The 27,104-nt window shown below is 41.8% G+C and overlaps 1 protein-coding gene across 4 annotated transcripts in view; it reads left to right on the forward strand.

Moving 5' to 3' along the window:
• Window positions 1-27,104, forward strand: part of rspo1 (R-spondin 1) — a 131,302-nt gene that overhangs the window by 28,342 nt on the left and 75,856 nt on the right. For all 4 annotated transcript variants that reach the window (XM_068006448.1, XM_068006449.1, XM_068006447.1 and 1 more), the window contains exon 3: window positions 15,055-15,246. In XM_068006448.1, coding sequence (XP_067862549.1) covers window positions 15,055-15,246 — 192 coding nt within the window. The remainder of the gene's footprint in view (window positions 1-15,054; window positions 15,247-27,104) is intronic.

Genomic DNA, 27,104 nt, shown 5'->3' on the forward strand with positions numbered 1-27,104 from the left:
TTGTGTTTATAAAACTAAATCACTCAAAGTGTGAAAACTAAGACATACACCAGAAATAATTCAAGACTTTATTTTTAAATGTATTGAGTAAGAACATAAGAACAAAATAATTTTTTTTGAAAGGAGATTTCAAATAGGTTGCCTTGAAGTCTCCTTTTTTTCCCCAAAAGATGACAAGTTCAGTTCCTTAACCTTTCCTCATATCTTAGACTCCTGTTATCTGGAAATATCTTTGTTGCTTTTCTTATCCCCCTTTCATATATCAGCCTTGGCTCAGTGGTAACATTCTCACCTCTGAGTCAGAAGGTCATGGTTTCAAGCTCCACTCTGGATACTTGAGCATATAAACTAAGATGACACTTCAGAGCAGTACTGAGAGAGTCCAGTCTATTGGATAAAATGTTAAACTATGGCCCCATGTGCCCTCTCAGGTGGCCATAAAAGATCCCATGGCACTATTCGAAAAAGAGCAGGGGAGTTCTCCCAATGTCCTGGGCAACATTTACCCTTAAACCAACACTACTAAAAACAGATTAAGTGGTCATTTATCTCATTGCTGTTTGTGGGACATTGCTATTTGCAAATTGGCTGTTGTGTTTCCTACATTACAACAGTTACTACAGTACAAAAATACTTAATTGGGTGTCAATTGCTTTGGGACGTTCTGAGAGCATGAAAGGTGATTTCCTTCCATGGGCAGTAATAAACGACTACACACAGTCTTAAAAGTTAGTTACCTCTCGGGTTTTCACCTGTTTAGAAGACATGGATGCCTTCTAAGTATTAACATGATGTCAGTTTCTGGAACTGGGCAGAGGATTGAATGATGCAGTAGGTGCATGATGCAAACACTGAATGTTATTCTTTCACTGTTGCGATATGACTTCCAATCCAGCCAGCTTGGTAGCTATAAAGGTTCCACATTTAATGTATTTGAGCAGTATCAATGCAGATCACAGAGGATGTGACTAGACAGCAAAAAACTACCTCCAATTTGACACCAGCTGGCAATAAATTACTCTTATTCTAAAAGGTGATATAAGTAGTTATTGTGGAAAATGAAAAGATTGCAGCAGTACATTAAGTACTGAAGTTGGCAGTAAAGTAAATTGTAGAAGGGAGAGCAGAGGGAGCTTTATCCTACATTTAATCTACCCTGTGGCTAACTTTGAAATACTTGATGCAAATGCAGGGTGTAAAAAGTAGAAACAATGATCCACTTGCCATTGCATGCATCAGTTTCAGAAACACAAAGTTCATCCCTCCTCCCAAAAAGTCAAAGACCTTTGAGAGTAATTTCTCAAGGGTCTTTATGGTCTTAGGCTAAGCCAGTCACTTCCCAGGAGCTGGATGTGATGTGGGTGGGGGTTGGTGGGGAGGGTGAACAGTACGATACAAAGGTGTTGCTGGACCAACAACATGTGGACAAGAAAAAGCCAGTACAGGAAGTACATGAAATATAGTTTCTGTATGAGTATTTATACACTCTTATTAGGGCCTCACAATGTCACATTTCAGAAGCTGACCCACCCCCTCAAGTTGACCACTTCAAATTGGCTATGTTTTAATCACAGTGACTAAAATTGACCTCATATGGTTTAATGATGAACTGTCACTGCTTCAGGGAGGGTAAAAGCTCAGAGAGATGTTTGTTAATTTTGCATTGCACAAATGACGCAATGATATCTTTAGATCAGAATTGTGATGATGTCTGAATTTTCTTTCTGATTTTCATTTGGGCCATTTCATAAGCTATTTCTGTTTTTTTTCAGTTTCTTCCAATGTTGGATTTGTATGGAATTTCTGAAGTAAAAATTGCACAATTTGACCAGTGTGTGGTTTACCATGATTATCGCCAGAATTTCTATGAAGTTAAGACAACCTAGATCTGTGTTTTGGATTTTCTAAATGCAAACTTCCAAATTGGAGATCCATAGTCTAGATAAAAAAGCCAAAATTTCAGGTTCTTGAATCGAGCTAAGTCCAAGTGTTAATGTCAGTTTTGCTGTTACTTTTATCAACTGTTGAAAGATGTAGTTTTCTTTATCCTTCAATTCTTCATTATAGTTTTGTTGCAGGCTGTGAGTCCATCCATGCCAGCCAGCAACGCAGTCTTCACAGTGTAGGCCTTTCTGCACCTTCCTCAAATTAGGGAATGGTCTGTGGCCAGAAGTGTAAAGTAGAAAAAGCAACTTTTGAGTAACTGCAAAACAAATACAGAAGACACTGAAGCACTTTGTAGTTCTGCAATAAGAAGGTTCTGTCTCACCAACTTGATTGAATTTTTTGAGGAGGTTACAAAATTGGTGGATGATGGAAGGCTGGTTGATATTGTGTATCTAGATTTTCAAAAACCCTTGAATAAAGTGCTGTGCAGACAGTTGCTAAGTAAGGTTGTATCTTGTGGCATTAGCAAGCAGATCTTAGGTTGGATAAAGAATTGGTTGCTTTTGTATAGGCAGAGGGTAGTTCTTAATAGTAATGGTGCTGTGTGAGGGCTGTTCACTAATGAAGACCCATAGGTTAGAGCCACTGCTCTTCACCACCTTTATTAATGATATGGATGAAGAGGAAGTATCCGCAAGTTTGTGGATGATGCAAAGATATGTGTGGGAATTAGGACCTAGGATGAAAAAAATAGTCTGCAGGCAAACTAGGCACAATGGGCGAATGGGCCCTGGACTGGCAGATGTCTTCCAATGTAGACAAGCACAGCGTAATGTATTTGGGCAGCGTTGTTAAGTTTTTAAATTAATTCTTCAGGATGTGGGCATTGCTGGCAAGGCCAGCATTTATTGCTCATTCCTATTTGCCCTGGGAAGTGCTGGTGAGCTGCCTTCTTGAACCACTGCGGTCTGAAGAATTGCCAATGGAGCTGAACACTGCGCAATCATCGGCAGTCAGCTCCACATCTGACCTTATGATGGAATGAAGGTGATTGTGAAGCAGTTAAAGATAGTTGGGCCTCGGACTCTGCCCTGAGAAACTCCTACAGTTGTGTCCTGGGGCTGAGATTATTGGCCTCCAACAATCTCAACAATCTTCCTCCAGCCACTGGAGAGTTTTTCCCCTGATCCCCATTGACTTCAGTATTACTAGGACTCCTTGGACCCACACTCAGTCGAATGCTGCCTTGGTGTCAAGGGCAGTCACTCTCATATCAGATTCAGCTCTAACCTTAACCCTAACCCTAATGCAGTGTCCATATTTGGACCAAGACTGTAATGAGGTCTGGAGCTGAATGATCCTGGTGAAATTCAAATTGAGCATTGGTGAGAAGGTTATTGGTAAGTATCGCTTGATAGCACTGTTGACGACTCCTTGTATTGCTTTGCTGATGATTGGGAGTAGGCTGATAGGGTGATAATTAGCCAGGTTGAATTTGTCCTGCTTTTTGTGGACAGGACATACCTGTGCAATTTTCCGCATTGTTACATAGATGCCAGTATTGTAGCTGTACTGGAACAGCTTAGCTAGGGCATACAGCTATTTCTGAAGCACAGGTAGTCAGCAGCAAAGCCAGGTGTTGTTGGGGCCCGTAGCCTTTGTTGTTTCCGGTGCACTCACCGATTTCCCGACGTCACGTGGAGTAAATTGAATTGGCTGAACACTGGCATGGTTGGGACCTCAGGAGTAGGCCTAAAAGAATCATCCATTTGGCACTTCTGGCTGAAGATGGTTGCAAAGACTTAAGCCTTGTCTTTTGCACTCACATGCTGGGTTCCACCACTGTTGAGGATGGAGATTTTCATAGCGCCTCCTGCTCCTGTTAGTTGCTTAATTGTCCACAACCATTTATAACTGGATGTGGCAGAGTTGCAGAGCTTTGACCTGGTCTGTTGGTTGTGGGATTGTGTGGCTCTGCCTATAACATGCTGCTTTTGCTATTTAGCATGAATGTAGGGTACGGTAGCATAGTGGTTATGTTACTGGACGAATACTCCATAGGCCTGGACTAATAATCTGGAGTTACGAGTTTAAATCCCATCACGAAAGCTGTGGAATTTAAATTTAGTAAATAAAATCTGGAATAAAAAGCTAGTATCAGTAATGGTGACCATGAAACGACTGGATTGTTGTAAAAACCCATTTGGTTCACTAACGTCCTTTAGGGAAGGAAGCTTGCCGTCCTTATCCGGTCTGGTTTATATGTGACTCCAACCCACAGCAATGTGGCTGATTCTTAACTGCCCTCTGAAATGGCCCAGCAAGTCACTCAGTTGTACAATCCTGCTACTGAAAGGCATAATAAGAATAAAAACCGGACATGACAAAGGCAAAGGCAAACCAAGCCCTGTCGACCCTGCAAAGTTCTTCTCACTAACGTGACTTGTGCCAAAATTGGGAGAGCTGTCCCACAGACTAGTCAAGCAACAGCCTAACATAGCCATAATCACATAATCATACTTTTCAGCCAATGTCCCAGACTCCACCATCACATCCCTGGGTATGTCCTGTCCGACCGGCAGGACAGACCCACCAGAGGTGGCGGCACAGTGGTATACAATCAGGAGGGAGTGGCCCTGGGAATCCTCATCATTGTCTCCGGATCCTATGAAATCTCATGGCATCAGGTCAAACATTGACAAGGAAATCTCCTGCTGATTACCAACTACCGTCCTCCCTCAGCTGATGAATCAGTACTCCTCCATGTTAAGCACCACTTGAAGGAAGCATTGAGGGTAGCAAGGACACAGAATATAAACTGGGTGGGGGACTTCAATGTCCATCATCAAGAGTGGCTCAGTAGCACCACTACTGGCCAAGTCCTGAAGGACATAGCTGCCAGACTGGGCCTGCGGCAGGTGATGACAGAACCAACACGAGGGAAAAACCTACTTGACCTCGTCCTCCACCAGTCTACGTGTCACGGATGCATCTGTCCTGACAGTATTGGTAAGAGTGTCCACCGCACAGTCCTTGTGGAGACAAAGTCTCGTCTTCACACTGAGGACACCGTCCACTGTGTTGTACGGCACTACCACCGTGCTAACTGGGATAGATTCAGAACAGATCTAGCAGCTCAAAACTGGGCGTCCGGGGTGGGGGGGGGGGGCGCTGTGGGCCATAAGCAGCAGCAGAATTGTATTCAACCACAATCTGTAACCTCTTGGCCCGGCATATCCCTCACTCTACCATTACCAACAAGCCAGGGGATCAACCCTGGTTCGATGAGGAGTGTAGAAGAGCATGCCAGGAGCAGCACCAGGCATACCTAAAAATGAGGTGCCAACCTGGTGAAGCGACAACACAGGACTACACGCATGTTAAACAGCGGAAGCAGCATACTATAGACAGAGCTAAGCGATCCCACAACCAGTAGATCAGATCAAAGCTCTACAGTCCTGCCACATCCAGCCGTGGATGGTGGTAGACAATTAAACAACTAACGGGAGGAGAAAGCTCCGTGAACATTCCCATCCTCAATGATGGCAGAGCCCAGCATGTGAGTGCAGAAGACAAGGCTGAAGTGTTTGAAACCATCTTCAGCCACAAGTGCCAAGTGGATGATGCATCTCGGCCTCCTCCCGAGATCCCCACCATTATAGAAGCCAGTCTTCAGCCAATTCGATTCACTCCACATGATATCAAGAAATGGCTGAGTGCACTTGATACGGCAAAGACTATGGGCCCCCACCACACGCCTCTAGGCAAGCTGTTCCAGTACAGCAACAACACTGGCATTTACCCGACAAAGTGGAAAATTGCCCAGGTACGTCTCATCCACAAAAAGCAGGACAAATCCAATCTTGCCATTTACCGCCCCATCAGTCTACTCTCAATCATCAGCAAAATGATGGAAGGTGTCATCGAAGTGCTATTAAGCGGTACTTACTCACCAATAACCTGCTCATCGATGCTCAGTTTGGGTTCTGCCAGGACCACTTGACTCCAGACCCCATTACAGCCTTGGTCCAAACATGAACAAAAGAGCTGAATTCCAGACGTGAGGTGAGAGTGACTGCCCTTGACATCTAGGCAGCATTTGACCGAGTGTGGCATCAAGAGCCCTCGTAAAATTGAAGCCAATAGGACTCAGGGGGAAAATTCTCCATTGGCTGGAGTCATAACTAGCATAAAAGGAAGATGGCAGTAGTTGTTGGAGGCCAATCATCTCAGCTCCAGGACATTGCTGCAGGAGCTCCTCAGAGCAGTGTCCTCGGCCCAACCACCTTCAGCTGCTTCATCAATGACTTTCCCTCCATTATAAGGTCAGAAGAGAAGACATTCGCTGATTATTGCACTGTGTTCAGTTCCATTCACAACCCCTCAGATAACGAAGCAGTTCCTGGCTGCATGCAGCAAGACCTGTACAACATCCAGGCTTGGGCTGATAAGTGACAAGTAACATTTGCGCCAGACAAGTGCCAGGCAATGACCATCTCCAACAAGTTAGAGTCTAACCACCTCCCCGTGACATTCAATGGCATTACCATAGCCGAATCTCCCACCATCAACATTCTGGAGGTCTCCATTGACCAGAAACTAAACTGGACCAGCCACATAAATACTGTGGCTACAAGAGCAGGTCAGAGGCTGGGTGTTCTTTGGTGAGTGACTCACCTCCTGACTTCCCAAAGCCTTTCCACCATCTACAAGGCACAAGTCAGGAGTGTGATGGAATAATCTCCACTTGTCTGAATGAGTGCAGCGCCAACAACACTCAAGAAGCTCAACACCATCTAGGACAAAGCAGCCCACTTGATTGGCACCCCATCCACCACCTTAAACATTCACCCACTCCACCACCGGCGCACCGTGACTGCAGTGTGTTCCATCTACAAGATGCACTGCTGCAACTCGCCAAGGCTTCTTCGACAGCACCTCCCAAACCTGCGACCTCTACCAACTAGAAGGACAAGGGCAGCAGGCGCATGGGAACAACACCACCTGCATGCTCCCCTCCAAGTCATATACCATCCTGACTTAGAAATATATCGCTGTTCCTTCATTGTCGCTGGGTCAAAATCCTGGAACCTTCACCATATGGACTGCAACGATTGAAGAAGGTGGCTCACCACCACCTTCTCAAGGGCAATTAGGGATGGGCAATAAATGCTGGCCCTGCCAGTGATGCCCACATCCCATGAATGAATAATAAAAAAGCCCTGTGTTGTAGCATCACTAGATTGGCATCTAATTTTCAGGTATGCCTGGTGCTGCTGTCAACATGCTCTTTTACACTCCTTGTTGAGCCAGGATTGCTCATTTGACTTGATGGTGATGGAGGAGTGAGGCATGTTCCAGGCCATGAGGTTACAGATTGTGGTGGTATATAATTTTGCTGCTACTGATGGCCCACAGCACCTCATGGATGACCAGTTTTGAACTGCTAGATCGGTTCTTCATCTATCTAACGTAGCTGCTGAACTGCAGAAGGACCTAGGTGTTGTAGTTTGTGAATCTTTGAAGGTTAATGACCAGTGTCACGAGGCTGTTGCTAAAGCAAATAGGGTATTAAGATGTATAGTTAGGACAATTAAATGTAAAACTAGAAGTGCAATCCTTTTCTTGTAGAAGACCTTGGTCTGCCCACATCTAGAATACTATGTCCCGTTTTTAGTCCCATCACATGATGCAGGATAGTGAAGCCATGGAAAAGGTTCAGAGGTGAGCCACTTGATTGATATTGAATTTAAGGGCCCTTCGATATCAGAATAGGCTTAGTGAGGTGGTCTTTTTACTTTAGAAATGTAAGGACTTCAAAGGGATATGACAGAGGTATTTAGAATAATGAAGGGACTGGATTCTTTCCAGGTGGATAGGTTATTTGAGCAGTGGAGGACTAGGCGAATTCAATATAAGTTATAAAAGCATATGGTTATATTCGATTTTAGAGTCGTCGACCTCAGGAATAAGTTGCCAGTATATGTGGAGAGTGTGGATTTACCACAAACATTCAGAAGGGAGCTGGGTGAGTCCATGAGAGTGAAGGACATCTCAAGTTATTGGAGGGTTAATGGGGACTATTGAAACCAGTCATTGGAACTTGCTTGATTACCTTTGGGGGTCGGAGAGGAATTTGCCAGAATGCTTTTCCTGAATTGGTCTAAGGTCTTTGTTTTTCTTACTTTCCCAGGAGATTGTGTGACTGCGTCAAGGTTGGAAGGTTGGGATGCGGCTGATGGTGTGTGTAGGTTGCACCATGCCACAATGGGACAGGCTTGTTGGACCTGCTGGCCTTGTCCTGTCCTTTTTCAAATGTTCGTAGTATAATGAGTATTAGTGTCATCCACTACACTGCCATTCTTTAAAGAGTGAGTCTTCCCTTTAGGGCTGCCTGCAGAACCCTTTTAAAGTGGGAGTCTTCCTATCAGAACAATGTGAGTGGGGAGCATTTATAATACAACCCACTACTGTTACTGTGGAGAGCGGGAGGCTCTGCATGCATATTTAAATGCTGATATCTCTGATAGCTGGTGAGAACTTTCAGTTATTTAGAAAAGGACAGGCAGGTACAGTGGGCAACCCAAATTTATTTTTAAAAAGTCTAAAACCAAGTTAGTTTGAAAATGATCCTTGCACTGACTATCCTGCTATTGCAGCTGGTGAAGTAAAACAAAGTGAATCCAGTTCTTGGAGGTGATGCCACATGTGCCAGCTCTGTCTCACATTGGCAGTACTACTGTGTCCTTTTGGCTCTGGTATACTATCATTTTTGATATGGGACTGGCACCAAACATGCAGTATAATTGCGGCTTTAAAAAGGGAATGTCACCTTCAGGGCTCCATGGAAAAAAAACCCAAAATGATTACCAAAAAACAAAAAATAAATTAACGTTGGCTTACACCACATGCAATAGTGTCAGCTCCATGAAAGATCTTTTTGTTTCATGGAGATGACATCATGATTAACAACAGATGGCACTGTGAAAAAACATCGTTAAACCACTCTGGGACTCAACTACTAGTTTAATTTCCATTTAAAATTGATTTTATAACATCTAACATTTATTACTTCAACTTGAATATTTACCTAATGTTCAGTAAAAACAGAACTGACTCTAAGGAGCTGTGGAACACCATCTGCAACTAACTTTGTTCTGGGAGTGCTTAAAGATGACTGAGTGTGAAAAGTTGGAAACTGGTTTATCTCTGAGCATGGGCAACTCCCTCACTTTGGTAACACCATCTGTATTTCACTTATGGTCCAAAATGTATCTCACTTGCAATAACAATACCCCTGAGTTATTAGGTCAATTCACTCGTGGGATGTAAAATTTAATCTCATGCCTTCCATCATGTGCCTTCAGTATCTTTTTGTTTAATAAAGCGGAGAGTTTCCAAATGATGCAAACAGCACTAACAGTTTTTTCAACATTTTATGCTCATAACAGATGTTAGCACAGGGGTACAGGGAACTTTTCACTTTAAGTACCCAGTGTCAGTATCAGGACTACCAGGTCAGATACAGCGGGTAGTTGTCAGGTAAAACTTCTTGTACTTTGCCCCAACATCATGCCTCAGCCCCAGCCTCAAACGAGTACCCATACTTTACTAATGTGACATTTTTCCATTTCCCTTACCAACTATCCTGTGATGTCTCTGAATGAGACTGATAATTTAATATAAATAGTGCCATGCCCACTAAGAACTGGATTGAGATTATCAAAACTAATTTCACATAGGACTCTTACAGTCAGCAGAGACTTCAATAATCTCTCCTCATAACTTATTGCATCTCTCTGAATCCTTTGAAGGCAGTACTATTCTTCCTGTGATTAGGTGATCAGAAATGCACACAGTCCTCTAGATAGGGTCTGAATTGTGCCAATGTAACCTCTTCTGATGGGATGGACTGGATTTGAACCAAGATTCCAGAGGTGAAAGGTCAGTATCCCATGCTTGCTTAAAATATATTTAATCAATGGATGGAAAAAAGAATGTTAAAGTTCATCTTAATTCTTTTCTAAAGAGGATTGGGTGACATGATAGGTTAGAACAAATTCTTTCAATTGAATTGCATTGCTTCCCTCTGGACCCTTTGAAGGGCAATACTATCCTTCCTGCGATTAGATGACCAAAACTGCACACAGTCCTCCAGATGGGGCCTGACTAATGCCTTATGAGCAACAATATAACCTCTCCTGATATGTATTCAATCACTCTGTCAAAGCTGCACCTCATTTGCAATTATCGTTACATGTCAAGGACATAAAGCACACTCTCAGCTATCGCAAGAAAAATCATAATTGAGTAATTGAATGGCAAGATCACAAACAAATCTAGGAGTCTGTATTCAAGGGGCATATTGCTGATATAAAATCATTGACAAGTCTTATTTACTCTGTTAGGACACAACATGATGTTGCAATTCATATTGTGCTGATGATCTAATTTGCATTGAAAAATGTCCTCATGCTGCAGGTGCTGTGTTCAACTGACATGATGGACAGCTCTCTGGCACTTTTCCTTCCCATCTTTAAAAACACACACCCAAGCCAGAAATTGATTTAAATCTGTAAGCTAATCTTACGACTTGTCTGATAGATTCAGGAAAGGGAGGTAATGCTTCACTATCCTACAGCTGTTTTATAAAGGTATGGCTGGTGGACAATGCAGTTTCCTATCTGGGGTTCAAGGAAACATGTGACAAGATTCTACATGCCTATTTATTGATTAAGATAAGGCAACATGGAAAAGGGGGTAAAAAATAATTAACTGGGAAACAGGAACTAGAGGGTGCTCATAAATGGGAATTATTCAAAGTGGAAATTGATTATAAATGAAGACCTCGAGGGCAAGTCTTGGGACTTTTGCTATTTTAAGTAAACATACTATTTTTATACAAAAGACTTGGCAAAGGCGCCATAAGGAAAAGTTGCACATTTGCAGGTGAAACTAAAATAGAAGACAGTGCAAATAATGAAAAACAGTGCAACCGAATCATAAAAGGTCTGGATCGTCTAGACAACCGGACCAGTAGGTCAGTGTGCAGTTCTGGTCATCTAATCATAGGAAGGATATTGTTGCCCTTCAAAGGGTACAGGGGAAATAAAAATGATTCTAGCTATCTGGAATCTAAGTTATGAAGAAGGATTAATTAAGTTGAGTTTGTTCTCTTTGGAAAAGAATAGTATTGCAGTGACCTAATTCAAGTTTTCAGGATCACAACAGGGCTCTACAAAGCTAATCCAAATAAACTGTTCAATATGTTGATGGGTTCAAATGCCAGGGAACACAAGTTAAAAATTAGGAAGTAAGGAGTAAGTAATTACCATGCAAGGCCATTGAAGCGGTTGGTATAAATGAATTGAAAAGGCAATGGGATGTTTTTCTAAAGGAAGAAGGGAATAAAAAAAAGCAATAACTTATATTTATATAGAACCTTTCAAGACCTCAGGACATCCGAAAGTGCTTTACAACCAATTAAGTACTTTCTGAAGTGTAGTCACTGTTGTAATGTACAACAACAACTTGCATTTATATAGTACCTTTAACATTGTAAAATGTGGCAGCCAATATGAGTACAGCAAGGTCCCACAATAGCAACAGCAGCAACAACTTACATTTATATAGCGCCTTTAATATGGAAAAATGTCCCAAGGGCCTTCACAGAAGCATAATCAGACAAAAATCAACGGTGAGCCAAAGAAGGAGATATTAGGAGCGATGATCAAAAGTTTGTTCGAAGAGGTGGGTTTTAAGGAGGGCCAAAAGGAGGAGAGGGAGGTGGAGAGGTGGAGAGGCTTCGGGAGAGAATTACAGAGCTTAGAGCCTAGACGGCAGCCAATGGTGGGACTAAAGTTGTGGGGGATGCACAAGATGCACAAGAAGCCAGAGTTGGAGGAACTCAGAGGGTTGTGGGGCTGGAGAAGGTTACAGAGATAGGGAGAGGCAAAGCCATGAAGGGATTTGAATATGAGGATGAGAATTTTAAATTTGAGGCATTGGGGGACTGGGCACCAATATAGGTCAGAAGCCCATGGCTGAGCGAGACTTGGTACGGGTTAGGATACGGCCAGCAGAGTTTTGGATAAACTGAAGTTTACAAAAGGTGGAGGATGGGAGGCCAGCCAAGAAAGCATTAAAATAGTCTGGAGGTGACAAAGGCATAGATAATGGTTTTGGCAGCAGATGGGCTGAGACAGGAGGTGAGATGGGCGATGTTATGGAGGTGGAAGTAGGCGATCTTTGTGATGGTGAGGCTGTGGGGGTAGAAGCTCAGCTCTTGGTCAGATAGGATGCCAAGATTACAAACAGTCTGGTTCAACCTGAAACAGTGGCCAAGGAAGGGGATTGCATTGATGGCAATAGTACAGAGTTTGTTGGGGGGGTTGAAGACAATGGCTTTGGTTTTCCTAATATTTAACTGGAGGAAATTGTGGCTTATCCACAACTGGATGTCAGACAAGGAGTCTGACAACAGAGAGACAGTGGAGGGGTCAAGCAAAGTGGTGGAGAGGTAAAGCTAGGAGTTGTCAGCGTACATGTGGAACCTGATTCCATGTCTTCAGATGATATCGCCAAGGAGCAGTGTGTAATTGAGGAAGAGGAGGAACGCCAAGGATGATCTTTGGCAGACTCCAAACATAATGGTACAGGGCTGGAAGAGAAGCCATTGCTGGAGATGCTCTGGCTATGTTTGGATAAGTAAGTGTGGAATCAAGCGAGACCAGTTCCACTGAAAGGCATTGGAAGAGGATGATGTGGTCGACCATGTCAAAGGCCAGAGAGAGATCCAGAAGGACAAGGAGGGATAGTACATCTCGGTCATAGTCATTGAGGGTGTCACTGGTGACTTTAATTAGGGCCGTTTCAGTGCTGTGGCTGGGAAGGAACCTGAGTAGAGAGATTCAGACATGGAGTTGCAGGAAAGATAGGCACGGATTTAGGAGGCAATAACACATTCAAGGACTCTTGAATGTGTTGTTGCCTCCTAAATCCTGGAAAGGAGATTGGGGTTGGAGATGGGGCAGTAGTTTGCAAGGACAGAGGGGTCAAAGGTGGTCTTTTTTGAGGAGGGAGTGATGATGGCAGTTTTGAAAGGCAGGGAACGGTACCTGAGTATACTTTATTTATACTGAATTTTGGTGCTCATCAGAGAGAGGGAGATCTCAATGTTGCAGAAGAATGGACCACATTTTCACGGTTGGCATCCAGTGTCATCATTGAGGTCAGACATACCATGTGCTTGAAGTAGATTAAAAATCTGCTAATTACTATAGGATTATAAATGGTGGTGCTATGGGTTAGCACACTTTCATTTTGCTTCTGGGCCCTGGGTTCAAGGCCACCCCAGTTGAAAAGGATGAAATTGTCTTCTGGTCTGTACGTATCTTTCATAAGGTCAGCTTTGGCAGTTCTAAACAAGCTCCTTGTGGCTATCAGTTTTGGCACCAGTATCTCAGTAAAGTGTGATGGTGAAATGTGTGAAACTTTCTACTATGTCCAATTGAACTGTAAAATCCCAGCAGCGTAATTATGGATTTTGACCTTTCAGACTTTTTATCTGGAGAAAGCATTTTTAGCTACATAACATGAGGGTGAAGTATTGCTGTTAACAGCTGTGTTACTGGTGATGCTAGGGATGGGAATAATTTGGGATGATGAATTAAGAGTATTGGCACAACATTAAAGCATAGTTATGTAACTGTGATTTTTGTTCTTGCAGTGTATTGGTACCAATGTACTAAGTAAGCCTGATGGCATTACTGGTAATTGATCTGCAACATAAGACTTGGCTCACTGAGAGAGGCCATGGGATGTATAGTTTGGCAGTGGAAAATGCCACATTAGTGCAGTGTGATGGGGACCTCTAATGGGGTTGAGGCTAAGGTACACTGTGTGGTATAAATTGAAGGAAGCTCTCTATTGCATCTGCGATATCTGACATGGAAGTACTCAATGCTGAAACTCAGAACCAAAATGTGGGATAGCATTCAAATCTTCAGCAGTGACGTTCTACATGATGAATACATAAATTCACCAAAAAAAGAGAAGAAAACTCCATTGCATCACATCATTGATGCTGAGTGCAGTGTGAGCCAGCGTGAGTTTTCTCATCTAATCTGATCATTTGATGATTATTAATAAACAGCAGAGCTGCTCAAAATCTGCTGCATAAGGAGATAGTATCCCTTTGATGAAAACAAAGGGAGAATCTGTAATCACTTGTGACGCAAGGGTTATACCTTACATTAGATGTAACATGTTCCTAAAGATTCAGTAACATATAATACAATGTCTCATATATTCTAAATTTATTTTTAAAATTTCTATGGTGAGGAAAGTGGTTGTTCAGCAGTAAGTTCTCTCAGTCCCTTGGCCAACAATCTTACTTCAAACAGCACCATCAAAAATGTAATGGTTTATGGTTTAAATGTAAAGATTTAATGGTTATTAATCCTATTATTGTTTCTGTGCAAATTGGCTGGCAAATTTCCCTATAAAAATAACAATGACTGCACCTCAAAAAGTAATCCATTAACTGTGAAGTACCTTCGAAATTAATAAAATCTGTGATCTTATTTTTTCAATACTTTTTTATTTTTAAAATACGGTGAAAAACTATCAGAGAGTTTTATGTTATGAACTCTGCGGCTTTTTCACAATGTCCCCCTCACAGATAGAATTGCTGCCATGTGAGACGAAGTCTGGAGTCTCGCTTCAAACCCAACCCAGATTGACGGAATGAAAGTCTCTTTTCTTTGCTCAGTCCAAGAGAAACGATTTGACAGTTTCCTCAATTCGGCTCTCAGTAGTCTGTGGCAGAAAAGTCCGTAATTTGGCACTAAATTGTCAATCTCGTTCAGAAAGGCCACAGGAATGGTGGAATGGGAAGTGGAAAGTGGTGCAGTGGGCGCTGCTCTTGTGAGGTTGGAGTGAAAGTGGAATGTTGATGCTGAGGGCAGGAGGCTTTTAATGCTCCTTTTGTCTCATGGTTTAGACCTGGGAGTGCTTGATTTTGACACCAAAGTGAAAAAGTGTTCCATTTCCTCCAGCACTGACCCTGACCCGAAGAGCACAAAGAAAAGCTGGCATCGCTAGATTTGGTTCCATTGTACTGATTACTTGTATCTTATTGCTGCTTTTTTTTGTGTTGTTTTCCAGTAAGCACGGAAGTAACCCCAGTTTGTCCAAAAGGGTGTGAGGTATGTTCGGAGTACAACGGATGTCTAAAGTGTTTGCCTAAATTGTTCATCCTTCTGGAAAGGAACGACATTAGACAGACGGGGATTTGCTTGCCGTCATGCCCAATTGGATACTTTGGCGTTCGGACACCAGAAATGAACAAGTGCACCAGTAAGTGAAAGTCCATACTCAATGCATCGCTTTGTTAACCTGACATCTGATGTACTTATAATTTGACACAATGGTGGTAAATGTTTTGGTTTTTTTCCTCTTCCTCTTCTGGTGACATTGACTTCTTGCTGGGTACAGTTCCATCGGTGCCAGTCACCTTCTGGTACCTTATCCAATTGGCCATTAATCATGTGTGAACTTTGATAGTGAATGCCAACAGATTATTCCACCATGGATGACACCACACCTGATCCTGTTCTTGTCCTCACCTGGCATTTATATACACACAATTCCTGTAGGGATTGATGAATAACAATCAGGAGAAGGAACCCTGGCCAATTTCCTCCCCTCTAACCCAGGGATACTAATCCGATTTTAATTCCGCTACAACTATCTTGGCTGAGATCGGCTGATTCAGTACAGCATGATGAATTGAACTTGGGTTCCTCCTGGCATATAAGGCTCAGTTACTCACTAGATAAACTTGCTGATCCATTCGGGGAGTCTCACAGGGTCAATGTTATGTGCTGTTTATAACATGTGTATGCAATTAATTTCTGCTAAATGTTGACAACCTGTAATTCCTTGTGCAGCTATCAGAAATTTAAAGTGGCTGCATCGGCAATGTGAAACACTTTGCCAGATTATTATCCAAAGGAGATAATTGGCAAAAGAACCGGGGGAGATGAGGACAATTTTTTTTACGCAGCGAGTTGTTATGATCTGGAATGAACTGCCTGAAAGGGTGGTGGAAGCAGATATAATTTTCAAAAGGGAATTGGATTTATACTTGAAAAGGAAAACATTTCAGGGCTATGGGGAAAGGGCAGGGAAGTGAAACTAATTGGGTAGCTCTTTCAAAGAGCTGGCACAGGCATGATGAGCTGAATGGCCTTCTGTGCTGTGTGATTGTAGGAGGATCGAATGGCATGATCTGTGATGCAATGACATAGCTGTCACCAATCACAACTGCTAATACAAACAGTTTTCCTTCTTTAAAAAATTGTGTTTACCGAGGTCAGTGTTACAGCAGCCCATGTCTGACTGCTCCAGGAACTGTGCCTGTCTAACAATTCTCTAGCATTGCCCTTTAACACAACAGTTTATTCTAGGTTTAATTAAAATATTTGGCAGAAATGGGCACAAGATGCTATAGTGCGAAGTGGAGAAAATGCCATATTTTTGCAGTAGAACGTTCTGAAGTAGAAGTTGAACGACATTGTCAGGACAGCGTCAGGAAACTTTACTCTGCACCTCAGCATGCTATAACTGACCTAGAAATGCTTAAAGTTGACACTGAGGGTTCAAAATGGGAAAGTGTTACATCTTCTATTACTAATTTGTTTCATCTTGATGAGCACAACCTTCCTCCTAAAATGTAAAAGAAATATTTTTAGCATGGGCACAGATGATATTTCATGAACTTATATTTAAAAACCAGACAAGGGCTACTAGTTAAAGGTACTGATTCATGCTTGTCATCTGGTCCCACAGATTATGACACTTCAAATATTACCTTTTATATATCAACCATAGTATCATAGTAGGTACAGCACAGGAGGAGGCCATTCAGCCCATCGTGCCTGTGCTGGCTCTTTGAAAGGGCTATCCAATTAGTCTCATTCCCCTGCTCTTTCCCCAAAGCCCTCTAATTTTTTTCTCTTCAAGTACTTATCCAACTCCATTTTGAAAGTTACTATTGAATCTGCTTCCACCACCCTTTCAGGCAGTGCATTCCAAATCCAGCCGTACATTATTGTTAAAATGGTTTAAAAATATGTAGAATAAAAAGATCATTCATGGGGACGATGAATATGGACATTTAACTTGTGTGAAACAGCCAAATAATTTATTTATACCTACACGTAGGAACTGCAGACCTTCCACGCTCATGAATAGCTAACTCATATATGCCATTGCTTCTTGGGATTTTCTTAGAAGTAGGCCATTCTACGGGAGTTGAAGTGTTTTGGAAAGTTGCACTGGTCACTGGGATAGTGACTGGAGCTCATTTGTCCCAGTTAAATTCTAATACTCTCTAGTAGGCTTGAGCACCAAGTCTGAATTAATCTTCAGTGGGTGACTTTGGAATGTGGCTGGAGGTCAGATTTGTTGGGATTTCAGATGACACATGGTGGGTCAGTTGAGTTTTAGACATTTGACACACAGGCATTGTAGCTGAAAAGAAACCTGAAGCCTGTGCTGTGCATAAAATTGCGACGTGAAATCATCTGAGTCAAAAATCCCAGTTTTTGATTTATCCAATAATGGCCAATTGTACTGTTGATGTAACTAAGCGAGACCTCCATGTTGCTGCAAGAACTCAAGAGCTGCTATAGTGGTAACTCAGTCCATAATGTCCATATTACTGAAGCTTTCCACAACTCATTTTCCCTGCAAAACTCTTTCTGGATAGTTCTGTTTACAGGACTTTAGGCCCTTTTTCTGGCCTGAAATGTGCGCTGTGCAAAGAGTGTGCGCCCCGACAGGGAGGCCCGAGGCCGGCCCAGAATTGGGCCTTGGATCTCATTAACATTATTTGGGCGAACTGCCGATGCCTGTCGCTCCTCCACGGGCAACTCGCCCATTTTATAAAGATAAATATCATGCTGCTTGCCTTGCTGGCAACAGCCGTAGGTAAGTCCCAGGTGAGGGAGGCCGATCGTGGGTCGGCAGCGGCCCTTGGGTGTGCTGTGGAGCTGGGAGCTTCTCTTGCCTCCACATCAAACAAAAAAAATCACTTATGCTTTTGGAAGCGGCTGCTTGCTAGGCTGCAACCACGCCTGGAAAACTGGAGCAGAGCTGCCTGATGCCTGCTCGGGGCAGCCCAATTTCCCTGAGAGCTCTAATGCCTGTTTGAGGCGGCCTCCTTGGATACCTGAACAATGGCCTTATCCAATATTGGGTCGGGCGTCTTTTAGGCGTCCTTGGGCCGCAGGATGTCGGTCCCCAAAATTGTCCCTTGTTGCATCCATTTTACACCCGTAAAATGGGCACAATGAGATTCAATGTCTACCCCAGTGTCCCTTGTACATAAAGGAAGTATAAGTGAAGAGCTGATCACCATCTGCTAAATCAAAGCTGTTGAAGTATATGCTAGACTGCAGCACATGTCCTTGCTCCTTTGCAACCTAGCACAACTTCTCCAGGCTTTATTGTGCTCTGAACAGCTATCAGAATCAATTTTGTGTCTACCGTCATTACAATTGCCATTCTCTGCACCCTGTTACTCTATTTAATGCAAAGAAAAACCTTGAAACAACATCAAATGGACAACAGGCTAAATTGTTACATTTCCAAGAGGTAACTGATCAGCTCTCCACTAAAATACTCTTTAATTAAGTTCCTTTTGATTAGATGATTGCCTTCCCATGATGGCTGATAAATAAAACTGTGCTAGACTTCATGGCTAGCTTAGATTGCATGGCTGACATTTTACTTTGGATCAGAAGGAGGACTGCAAATGAACTCTGATTGCAAAAGCGCAATATCGTGCGAGCTTGGGTATGTGGTGCAGCTTTGGTTTTTAGTTTTAATTATTTTTTATTGAACATATGTAGTTTATTATAAAAGGAAAACTAGATCCTGAAAACGGAAGCACACAATAGGAAGTGCTTCTCAATGTCTTTGGCACGACCACTGTGATTTCTGTTGATACTAGAAAGATAGAACAACTTGAAAAAAAACACAATGTAAAAATACACGCACGGTAACAGAAGACTGAGATTACAATACAGATAAAGTTCAGCTTTTGAACGCCGATCATTGTTGTAACAGAAGCTAAAAGTGCAACAGATGGACCAGCCAATAACTTAATAGGTGACGAATTCCAGAGCCTTGGATTTGAAGCTTAATACTGACAGGACATTACTGGAACCAGCCATAATCTGCATCCACTGTGTGGGATGTATTTTTTGTGATGTGGAAACACTTAATGTTAATCCGAGGCTCCGTCTGTCCTCTCAGGTGGACATAAAATATCCCATGCGACTATTTCGAAGAGGAGCTGGTGAGTTCTCCCTGGTGTCCTGGCTAATATTTATCCCTCAACCAAAATCACTAAAACAGATTATCTGGTCATTATAACATTGCTGTTTGTGGCTGCTGCATTTCCGACATTACAACAGTGACTACACTTCACAAGTACTTAATTGGCTGTAAAGCATTTTGGGCCGTCCTGGGGCTGTGAAAGGTGCTATATAAATGAAAGTTCTTTCTTTTAACCTTTATCATTTTAACTGATAGTCCTGGTTCCCATGTGATATCAGTGTTCACTAATTAATTTGTGATGGAAATCCCTATCTCAATGCAACACCTTTCGCTACAGAGATATGTGGTGGTGTTATCTGAATAATTTGGTTATCGCTCAGTCCCTGAGGACTGTCTGTAGAGAAATAGCAGCAATTATTGTAGCCAAACACTAATTCATATCTACATATGACATTTCCAGCTAATATCTGGAGTACTGTGTACAGTTTTGGTCTCCTTACCAAAGGAAGGATATACGAGCCCTAGAGGGGATTCACTAGATTGATTCCTGGGATGAGAGGGTTGTCCTATGAGGAGAGATTGAGTAGAATGGGCCTATATTCTCTGGAGTTTATAAGAATGAAAGGTGAATTCATTGAAATGTATAAAATACTTAGAGGGCTTGACAGGTAGATGCTGAGAGGCTGTTTCCCCTGCTGGAGTGTCGAGAATTCGGTGTCATAATCTCAAGATAAGGTCGGCCATTTAGAACCGAGATGAGGAAAAGTTTCTTCACTCAAAGGGTTGTGAATCTTTGGAATTCTCTACCCCAGAGGGTTGTGGATTCTCAGTCGTTGAGTATATTCGAGACTGAGATCGATAGATTTTTGGACACTAAAGGAGTCAAGGAATATGGGGATAGGACGGGAAAGTGGAGTTGAGGTAGAAGATCAGCCATGATCTTATTGAATGGCGGAGCAGACTCAAGGGCCGTATGGCCTACTCCTGCTCCTATTTCTTATGTTCTTATGTTCATAACATTTGATTGATATTTTCCACGCAAACTACCATAAATGACAAAAACATCATTCCCAATGTTTCACTATAATGAGAAATTAAATTCTGAAAAAGCATTTGGTAAATCTTTTTTGTTTGGGGACTGAGAAGAACCAGAAGTATCAGTGTTTTACTTCTGTCATGACTTCACCCAATTGATGACAATCAATGTGACTTATATCATCAAGCTGCAAGACTGGAAACAGTAAAAAGGTTTACTTTAAACCACTGGAGGAGAATAGCCGTGCTGTGCTGAATATTCAAATCCATACTACAAACATGATTACAAATGGAATAGATTGGAGCCTTGTCTTAAAGCTTGATGAGCAAAACTGTGTCATTAGAATTCATAAATTTTGTAAATAAAAATATCTATACCAATATGTCTTTTACTTAAGTTGTTCTTGTCCTTAATAAAGGCTGTGAAGCTGTTGGTTCCAAAGAATAATAGCTTTATTAAGAAGTTACAACAAATAACAAAGATGTTTAAAATACAAGAGTACAATCAAGTATGCTGGTTGGATTGATACAGCCTGATTTATTGTTCACGTAACCACAGACCCCAGAGTGCACCACCAAAGGCCTGATCTTAATGGGCAGTCCACCTGTGCCCCAAGAACGTTCACTCTGGTGCACTCTGAGGTCTGTGGTTACGTGAACAATAAGCCAGATTGTGTCAATCTAATCAGCATACTTAATTGTACTCTTGTATTTTAAACATCTTTGTTACTTGTTATAACTTTTTAATAAAGCTAATATACTTTGGAACCAATAGCTTCCCAACCTTTATTAAGGACAAGAACAGTTTAAGTAAAAAACATACTGGTACAGATATTTTAACTTACAAATTCCTATTAATAAATATCAAATCATTGCACTTTGTTATTATAAATTATTTAATATTTTCTACTCTCTACTCTCTTCTGGGTATTATTCCGTGACTTGCTCTGAGGTCTTTATCAATGCTGAACTAATATCAGCTGTTAGGAGGTACTTGAGAGAACCCTGAGATGATTTACCTTGCACTCTCCTGTTTTGCGATGAAGTACCTTAGTGCCCCTCAATGCCCACCAGTTTTTCTCGAGTGGAGCCCCATTATTACAAACTCAATCATTATAAAACCTCTCATTAAAATACTTTCCTTTGCTTTCTCCGAAAGCTCAAAACTCAATAAATCTGATGCCTATTAAGAAAACCTGCTTTGCCCTGAGGTTGAAATTAACGTAGCTCAACTACATTTCGAGAGCAAGCTGGTGAAATTTAGCGGTGTGAAATCTTTATGAGATTTAAATATTTCAAAATAAAGCAATGCAGACCCTTCAAGAGACATAGCATAAGTGACCGGAGTAATACAGTCTAGCAGGGAATGCAACAAAGGGCCAGGGAGCACAACAGCCAGACAAAGTGGAGGCTGGAGTGGAGATAGAAGAAACTCAGGCCCAAGTTGAAACAAGGTTGGAGAAAGGTCAGTTTCTTATTATTGAGCAACCCTGAGCATCAAACTTCAGGGCCTAAAATGAGCTGAGACATACCAGAGGCTGTAGATGGGATTGGAGGTGTTCTTGTGGCTGAACCAGGGGTACACAGGCTGCTGAAAGCATTAATTCAGTATGACACATAGCATGTTTGCACTAATACTCCATCATTATATATTACAAGCTTTTATATATACTTTGTTGCTTACCTCAGATTATAGTTCAAAAGTTCAGCTTTTACGCTGTTTTGTTAACTTTGTACAAAAAAAATTAACAGCTACCTTTAATGTGTTCACTAATTGTGGATTTCCTGGGTTTTAGCGTCATAAGTCCTTCTTCATTATGAGTGAGGGGCTGGAGGCAGGGCTTGCAAACAGCAACTTTTGAATGACCAATCTTGTTGTCAGTCATTTAAAAGATTCTGGTATGTTATGTACCCCTGCTCCAAAATGTGGGTTGGTGTTCATTAGACCCAGAAGAGAGGCTGCTTGTTGGCCACACAGTGCTTGTAAAGAGTAACAATGGTGCTTTCTGGAAAGTACAGACTTCTACCTGGTTGAGTGTCTTCATTCATTTTAGTACAGTGATAGCTATGGAAAAAGCAAAACTCAAGCCCATGGCTCCGAAGAGAGGGACAGACCTTCAGAGGGACATATTCTTGGGCACATTTCAAACATAAAAGAGATAACTGTATGGTAATTTTAATAAGCTCCTCCAATTCTTGCATCTTGCGCATCCACCATTGGCAGCTATGTCATCAGCTGCTGAGGCCCTAAGCTCTGGAATTCCCTCCCATAACCTGTTCACCTCTCTACTTGTCTCTCCTCCTTTGACACACTCCTTAAAATCTATCTCTTTGACCAAGCTATTGGTCACCTGTCCTAATATTTCCTTATGTGGCTTGGTGTCAATTATTTTTTGAAAACGCTACTGTGAAGGGCCTTGGGACGTCTTACTACATTAAAGGTGCTATATAAATCCAAGTTGTTATTGTTGTTGCTGTTTATTTTGCAAATCTTTTTTATGTATTTAATGCCAGTAGTTTTCTTTTTAGGTCTTTAATTCTCCAGTTATCGAGAAAGGAAGATGGTGGCTGAAAGCATTTTCAAAATATAATTTGAGTTATTTCATTGGTTGTCTTCTTCATCTAGCCAGTTGCTAGCTTTTTCTTGCTGTTCATTCTTCATTGGTAGTTCTCTAATCTGCTTGATATGATGTTATGGGCCCTGAGATAAGTGTATAAACTTGTCTCTTCATAACACAGAGAGATGCTACAAGAATTGGATGGAATAGACTTCCCGTTAACCAGCTAAAAGTCAACCACCTGAGGCACTGGTCTTGTTCACCATCAATGGATCAAAACAAAAGGAAAGAAAATGCAAATTCTGTTCATTCTCCATTGGTAGTTCTCCAGTCTGCTTGATATGATAGAATAGAATCATAGAATCATAGAAGTTACAACATGGAAACAGGCCCTTCGGCCCAACATGTCCATGTCGCCCAGTTTATACCACTAAGCTAGTCCAAATTGCCTGCACTTGGCCCATATCCCTCTATACCCATCTTACCCATGTAACTGTCCAAATGCTTTTTAAAAGACAAAATTGTACCCGCCTCTACTACTGCATCTGGCAGCTCGTTCCAGACACTCACCACCCTTTGAGTGAAAAAATTGCCCCTCTGGACCCTTTTGTATCTCTCCCCTCTCACCTTAAATCTATGTCCCCTCGTTATAGACTCCCCTACCTTTGGGAAAAGATTTTGACTATCTACCTTATCTATGCCCCTCATTATTTTATAGACTTCTATAAGATCACCCCTTAACCTCCTACTCTCCAGGGAAAAAAGTCGCAGTCTATCCAACCTCTCCCTATAAGTCAAACCATCAAGTCCCACCATCAAGTCCCGGTAGCATCCTAGTAAATCTTTTCTGCACTCTTTCTAGTTTAATAATATCCTTTCTATAATCAGGGTGACCAGAACTGTACACAATATTCCAAGTGTGGCCTTATTAATGTCTTGTACAACTTCAACAAGACATCCCAACTTCTGTATTCAATGTTCTGACCAATGAAACCAAGCATGCTGAATGCCTTCTTCACCACCCTATCCACCTGTGACTCCACTTTCAAGGAGCTATGAACCTGTACTCCTAGATCTCTTTGTTCTATAACTCTCCCCAACGCCCTACCGTTAACGGAGTAGGTCCTGGTCTGATTCGATCTACCAAAATGCATCACCTCACATTTATCTAAATTAAACTCCATCTGCCATTCATTGGCCCACTGGCCCAATTTATCAAGATCCCGTTGCAATCCTAGATAACCTTCTTCACTGTCCACAATGCCACCAATCTTGGTGTCATCTGCAAACTTACTAACCATTCCTCCTAAATTCTCATCCAAATCATTAATATAAATAACAAATAACAGCGGACCCAGCACCGATCCCTGAGGCACACCGCTGGTCACAGGCCTCCAGTCTGAAAAACAACCCTCCACAATCACCCTCTGTCTTCTGTCGTCAAGCCAATTTTGTATCCAATTGGCTACCTCACCTTGGATCCCGTGAGATTTAACCTTATGTAACAACCTACCATGCGGTACCTTGTCAAAGGCTTTGCTAAAGTCCATGTAGACCACGTCTACTGCACAGCCCTCATCTATCTTCTTGGTTACCCCTTCAAAAAACTCAATCAAATTCGTGAGACATGATTTTCCTCTCACAAAACCATGCTGACTGTTCCTAATCAGTCCCTGCCTCTCCAAATGATGTTATGAATCTCAGTCATTGGTCACTACAGCATGAGATCGCATGTTGATTGGTGGGTTTCCTACCTCTTTGATGCAAATTGCCTGAAATATTACCATTCAGTTAGCAGTAATTTTTTTTGTGATTATATATGAAGCTAGTGTGACACAGGTTTTGTATGTGTGATGTTTTAAAGTGTGACAGAGACATGTTGAATGCAATATTTTAATTATATTGCTGATATAGGATTACAAAATTGTGAAACAATAGGCATATATGATCTCTAGTGTGGGGTATTTTTGTTCTGACTGAATGTGGTCGATAATACAGTGCATCACAAGCACCTGATTATAAAAATTTCACAACACATTGCCTGAAGAATTTGCATTTTCTTTCCTTTTGTTTTGATCCATCTGATGGTGAACAAGACCAGTCCCTCAGAAGGTTGACTTTTAGCTCGTTAACGGGAAGTATATTCCACCCAATTCTCATAGCATCTCTCTGTGTTATAGAGACAAGTTTATACACTTATCTCAGGGCCCATAACTTGCCTCTTGTTATGTTTAATGCTTTAGAACCACTAGTTAGAGACAACCTGAGGGCAAACATTTTGCCTCGTGCCTCCCTCCCCACACCGAGACATTAAGAGATTCATCTCCGTTGATATCATGAACAGAGTTGGTGAGCTGTGGACAACACTTCTACTCATGCTGTCACTGGAGTGGAACTTTATGATATCATCTCAGAGGAGTTCTACAAAATTATTTGCTCGCAGTTTCCTTCTAAACAGCAGTTTGAGAACATGCAAAAGGCAGCAATGAGTGTGAAGATACATTTTTCTTCACATCATGAAGAGTGTGGACAATGCACTTTCCTTCAACATTCATATGATTCAATTCTCACATGGAGGGGGAGAGAACATGGAGTGTTTCGTAAATTGTCAGGGAACTCAATATTCTTTCACCCACCCCACAACCCCATAAAAAACCCTCTGGAAAAAGAAAGTTAGATAAAACAAATAAAATAATAATTAACTACTCAAGTCATTAATTTTCAACAATCATTTCTGGAAACCACTGGTTTTGTTTCAAAAACAGCATTGTGCATGTGCAGAACGGACGAAAATAATTATCCAATTCACTAACTGTGCCCAAACATTATTTTTTTTTAAGAGATGGGCGACTCCAAATCAGATGGTCCAAATGGAACAAAACAAAACATTTTAACAATCGTTCAAGTTTTGGCTAAGTCTGGGATTGAAACTGTTCTTCATAGCTTACCCCAATAAACATATGATTGTTGCGTGTTTGAACTATGCTTATTTGTGCTGATGTTTTTGATAAATCACAGATCTTGAACTCTATCTGTTGCTAGTTTCCTTGGCCAGACTAAACCACACTTTTCCACCACATTCCTTATTCCTTTGCTCCATCATTTTCTCTGCCTTCTGTTTGAACTTGTACCAGCGCTCAGAACTCAGGCTGGATGTTGTTCAGCATCTATATTCCTTACAAGGTTGCACTATATTTGACACTTAGCCCTGTTTGTGTATTGTGTATATTCTCATAGCAACAGTGCTCACAAACAGACCGGTACATTACCATTGTCAGTTTTATTTATATTGGAAAGATGAACACAGTGCAGGTAACAGGCATTTCCAAAACTGAAGTTCTTGAGTGGAAAGTAGAACACTTTAGAGCAGTTGCTGACCTATGCTTCTTTGTCATTAAGAAGCCGTCATATTAAAACATTGTGATTCTCATCAAAATTTAAAGGTGCACAAAGATCTCAGTTTTGCTTGGCTAATCAGAAAATGTTTCTGAGAAGGCTTATGTTACCTTTTGAACTTTGTAGTATCTCTGAACTACAAATTTAATTTGAACTAATAAATATAAGAGGCTAAATTGGGCCGTGCAGCGCCCGTTTTTTAGGCACTACGTGGACAACTAAGCCTCAAAAATGGGGTCCACATGTATGCGCACACTTCCGATGGGAAGTGCGTAGGATGCCATCTTGGTAAAGGGGTTTGCACCTAACGACTGCTGGCAGTATGCAGAGTCGGGAGATTATGACCCGAATCAGTGTGCAACGCTGATTTGAAGGCACCGCTGCAATTTTGGAACTCTAAACTCCAGCCAATGCCTTGTCATAACCTTGCACAACTGAACACGATGTTAAGCGGCATGAAGGACCCCTCACCAGCGCTATTTAAAGGGATCATGAAGTACTTACAGGTTAGTTGCTGGATTATTTCTTCTGGCTGCTGATGCAATTGCACGTGTTTTTGGAGGTTTCCTATACATGGCTAAAGTTTAAGTAAGTACTCTGCAGTGAGTGGACTGGCTGATTTTGTAGTACCTTTAGTGGCATTTAAAATATTGTGCTGAAAAATGTTGCTTCCAGACATGGGTGGACAGATAGGGCTTCCTCTGGGAATTGTACATGACTGGGAGAGTGAAAAGAGGCCACGCAGGACAAGCTGCTAGAAGAGATACTCAGCAGGAGGCTATATCCGCAGAGGGTCTTCAGGGAGCAATTCTCTAACTTCAACTTCAGCGATGACCAGTGCATCAGATGCCCTCGGTTCACAAAAGAGGTCATGACTAA

Source organism: Heptranchias perlo, chromosome 26 (genome assembly GCF_035084215.1).
Source record: "Heptranchias perlo isolate sHepPer1 chromosome 26, sHepPer1.hap1, whole genome shotgun sequence".
Lineage (NCBI taxonomy): Eukaryota > Metazoa > Chordata > Chondrichthyes > Hexanchiformes > Hexanchidae > Heptranchias > Heptranchias perlo.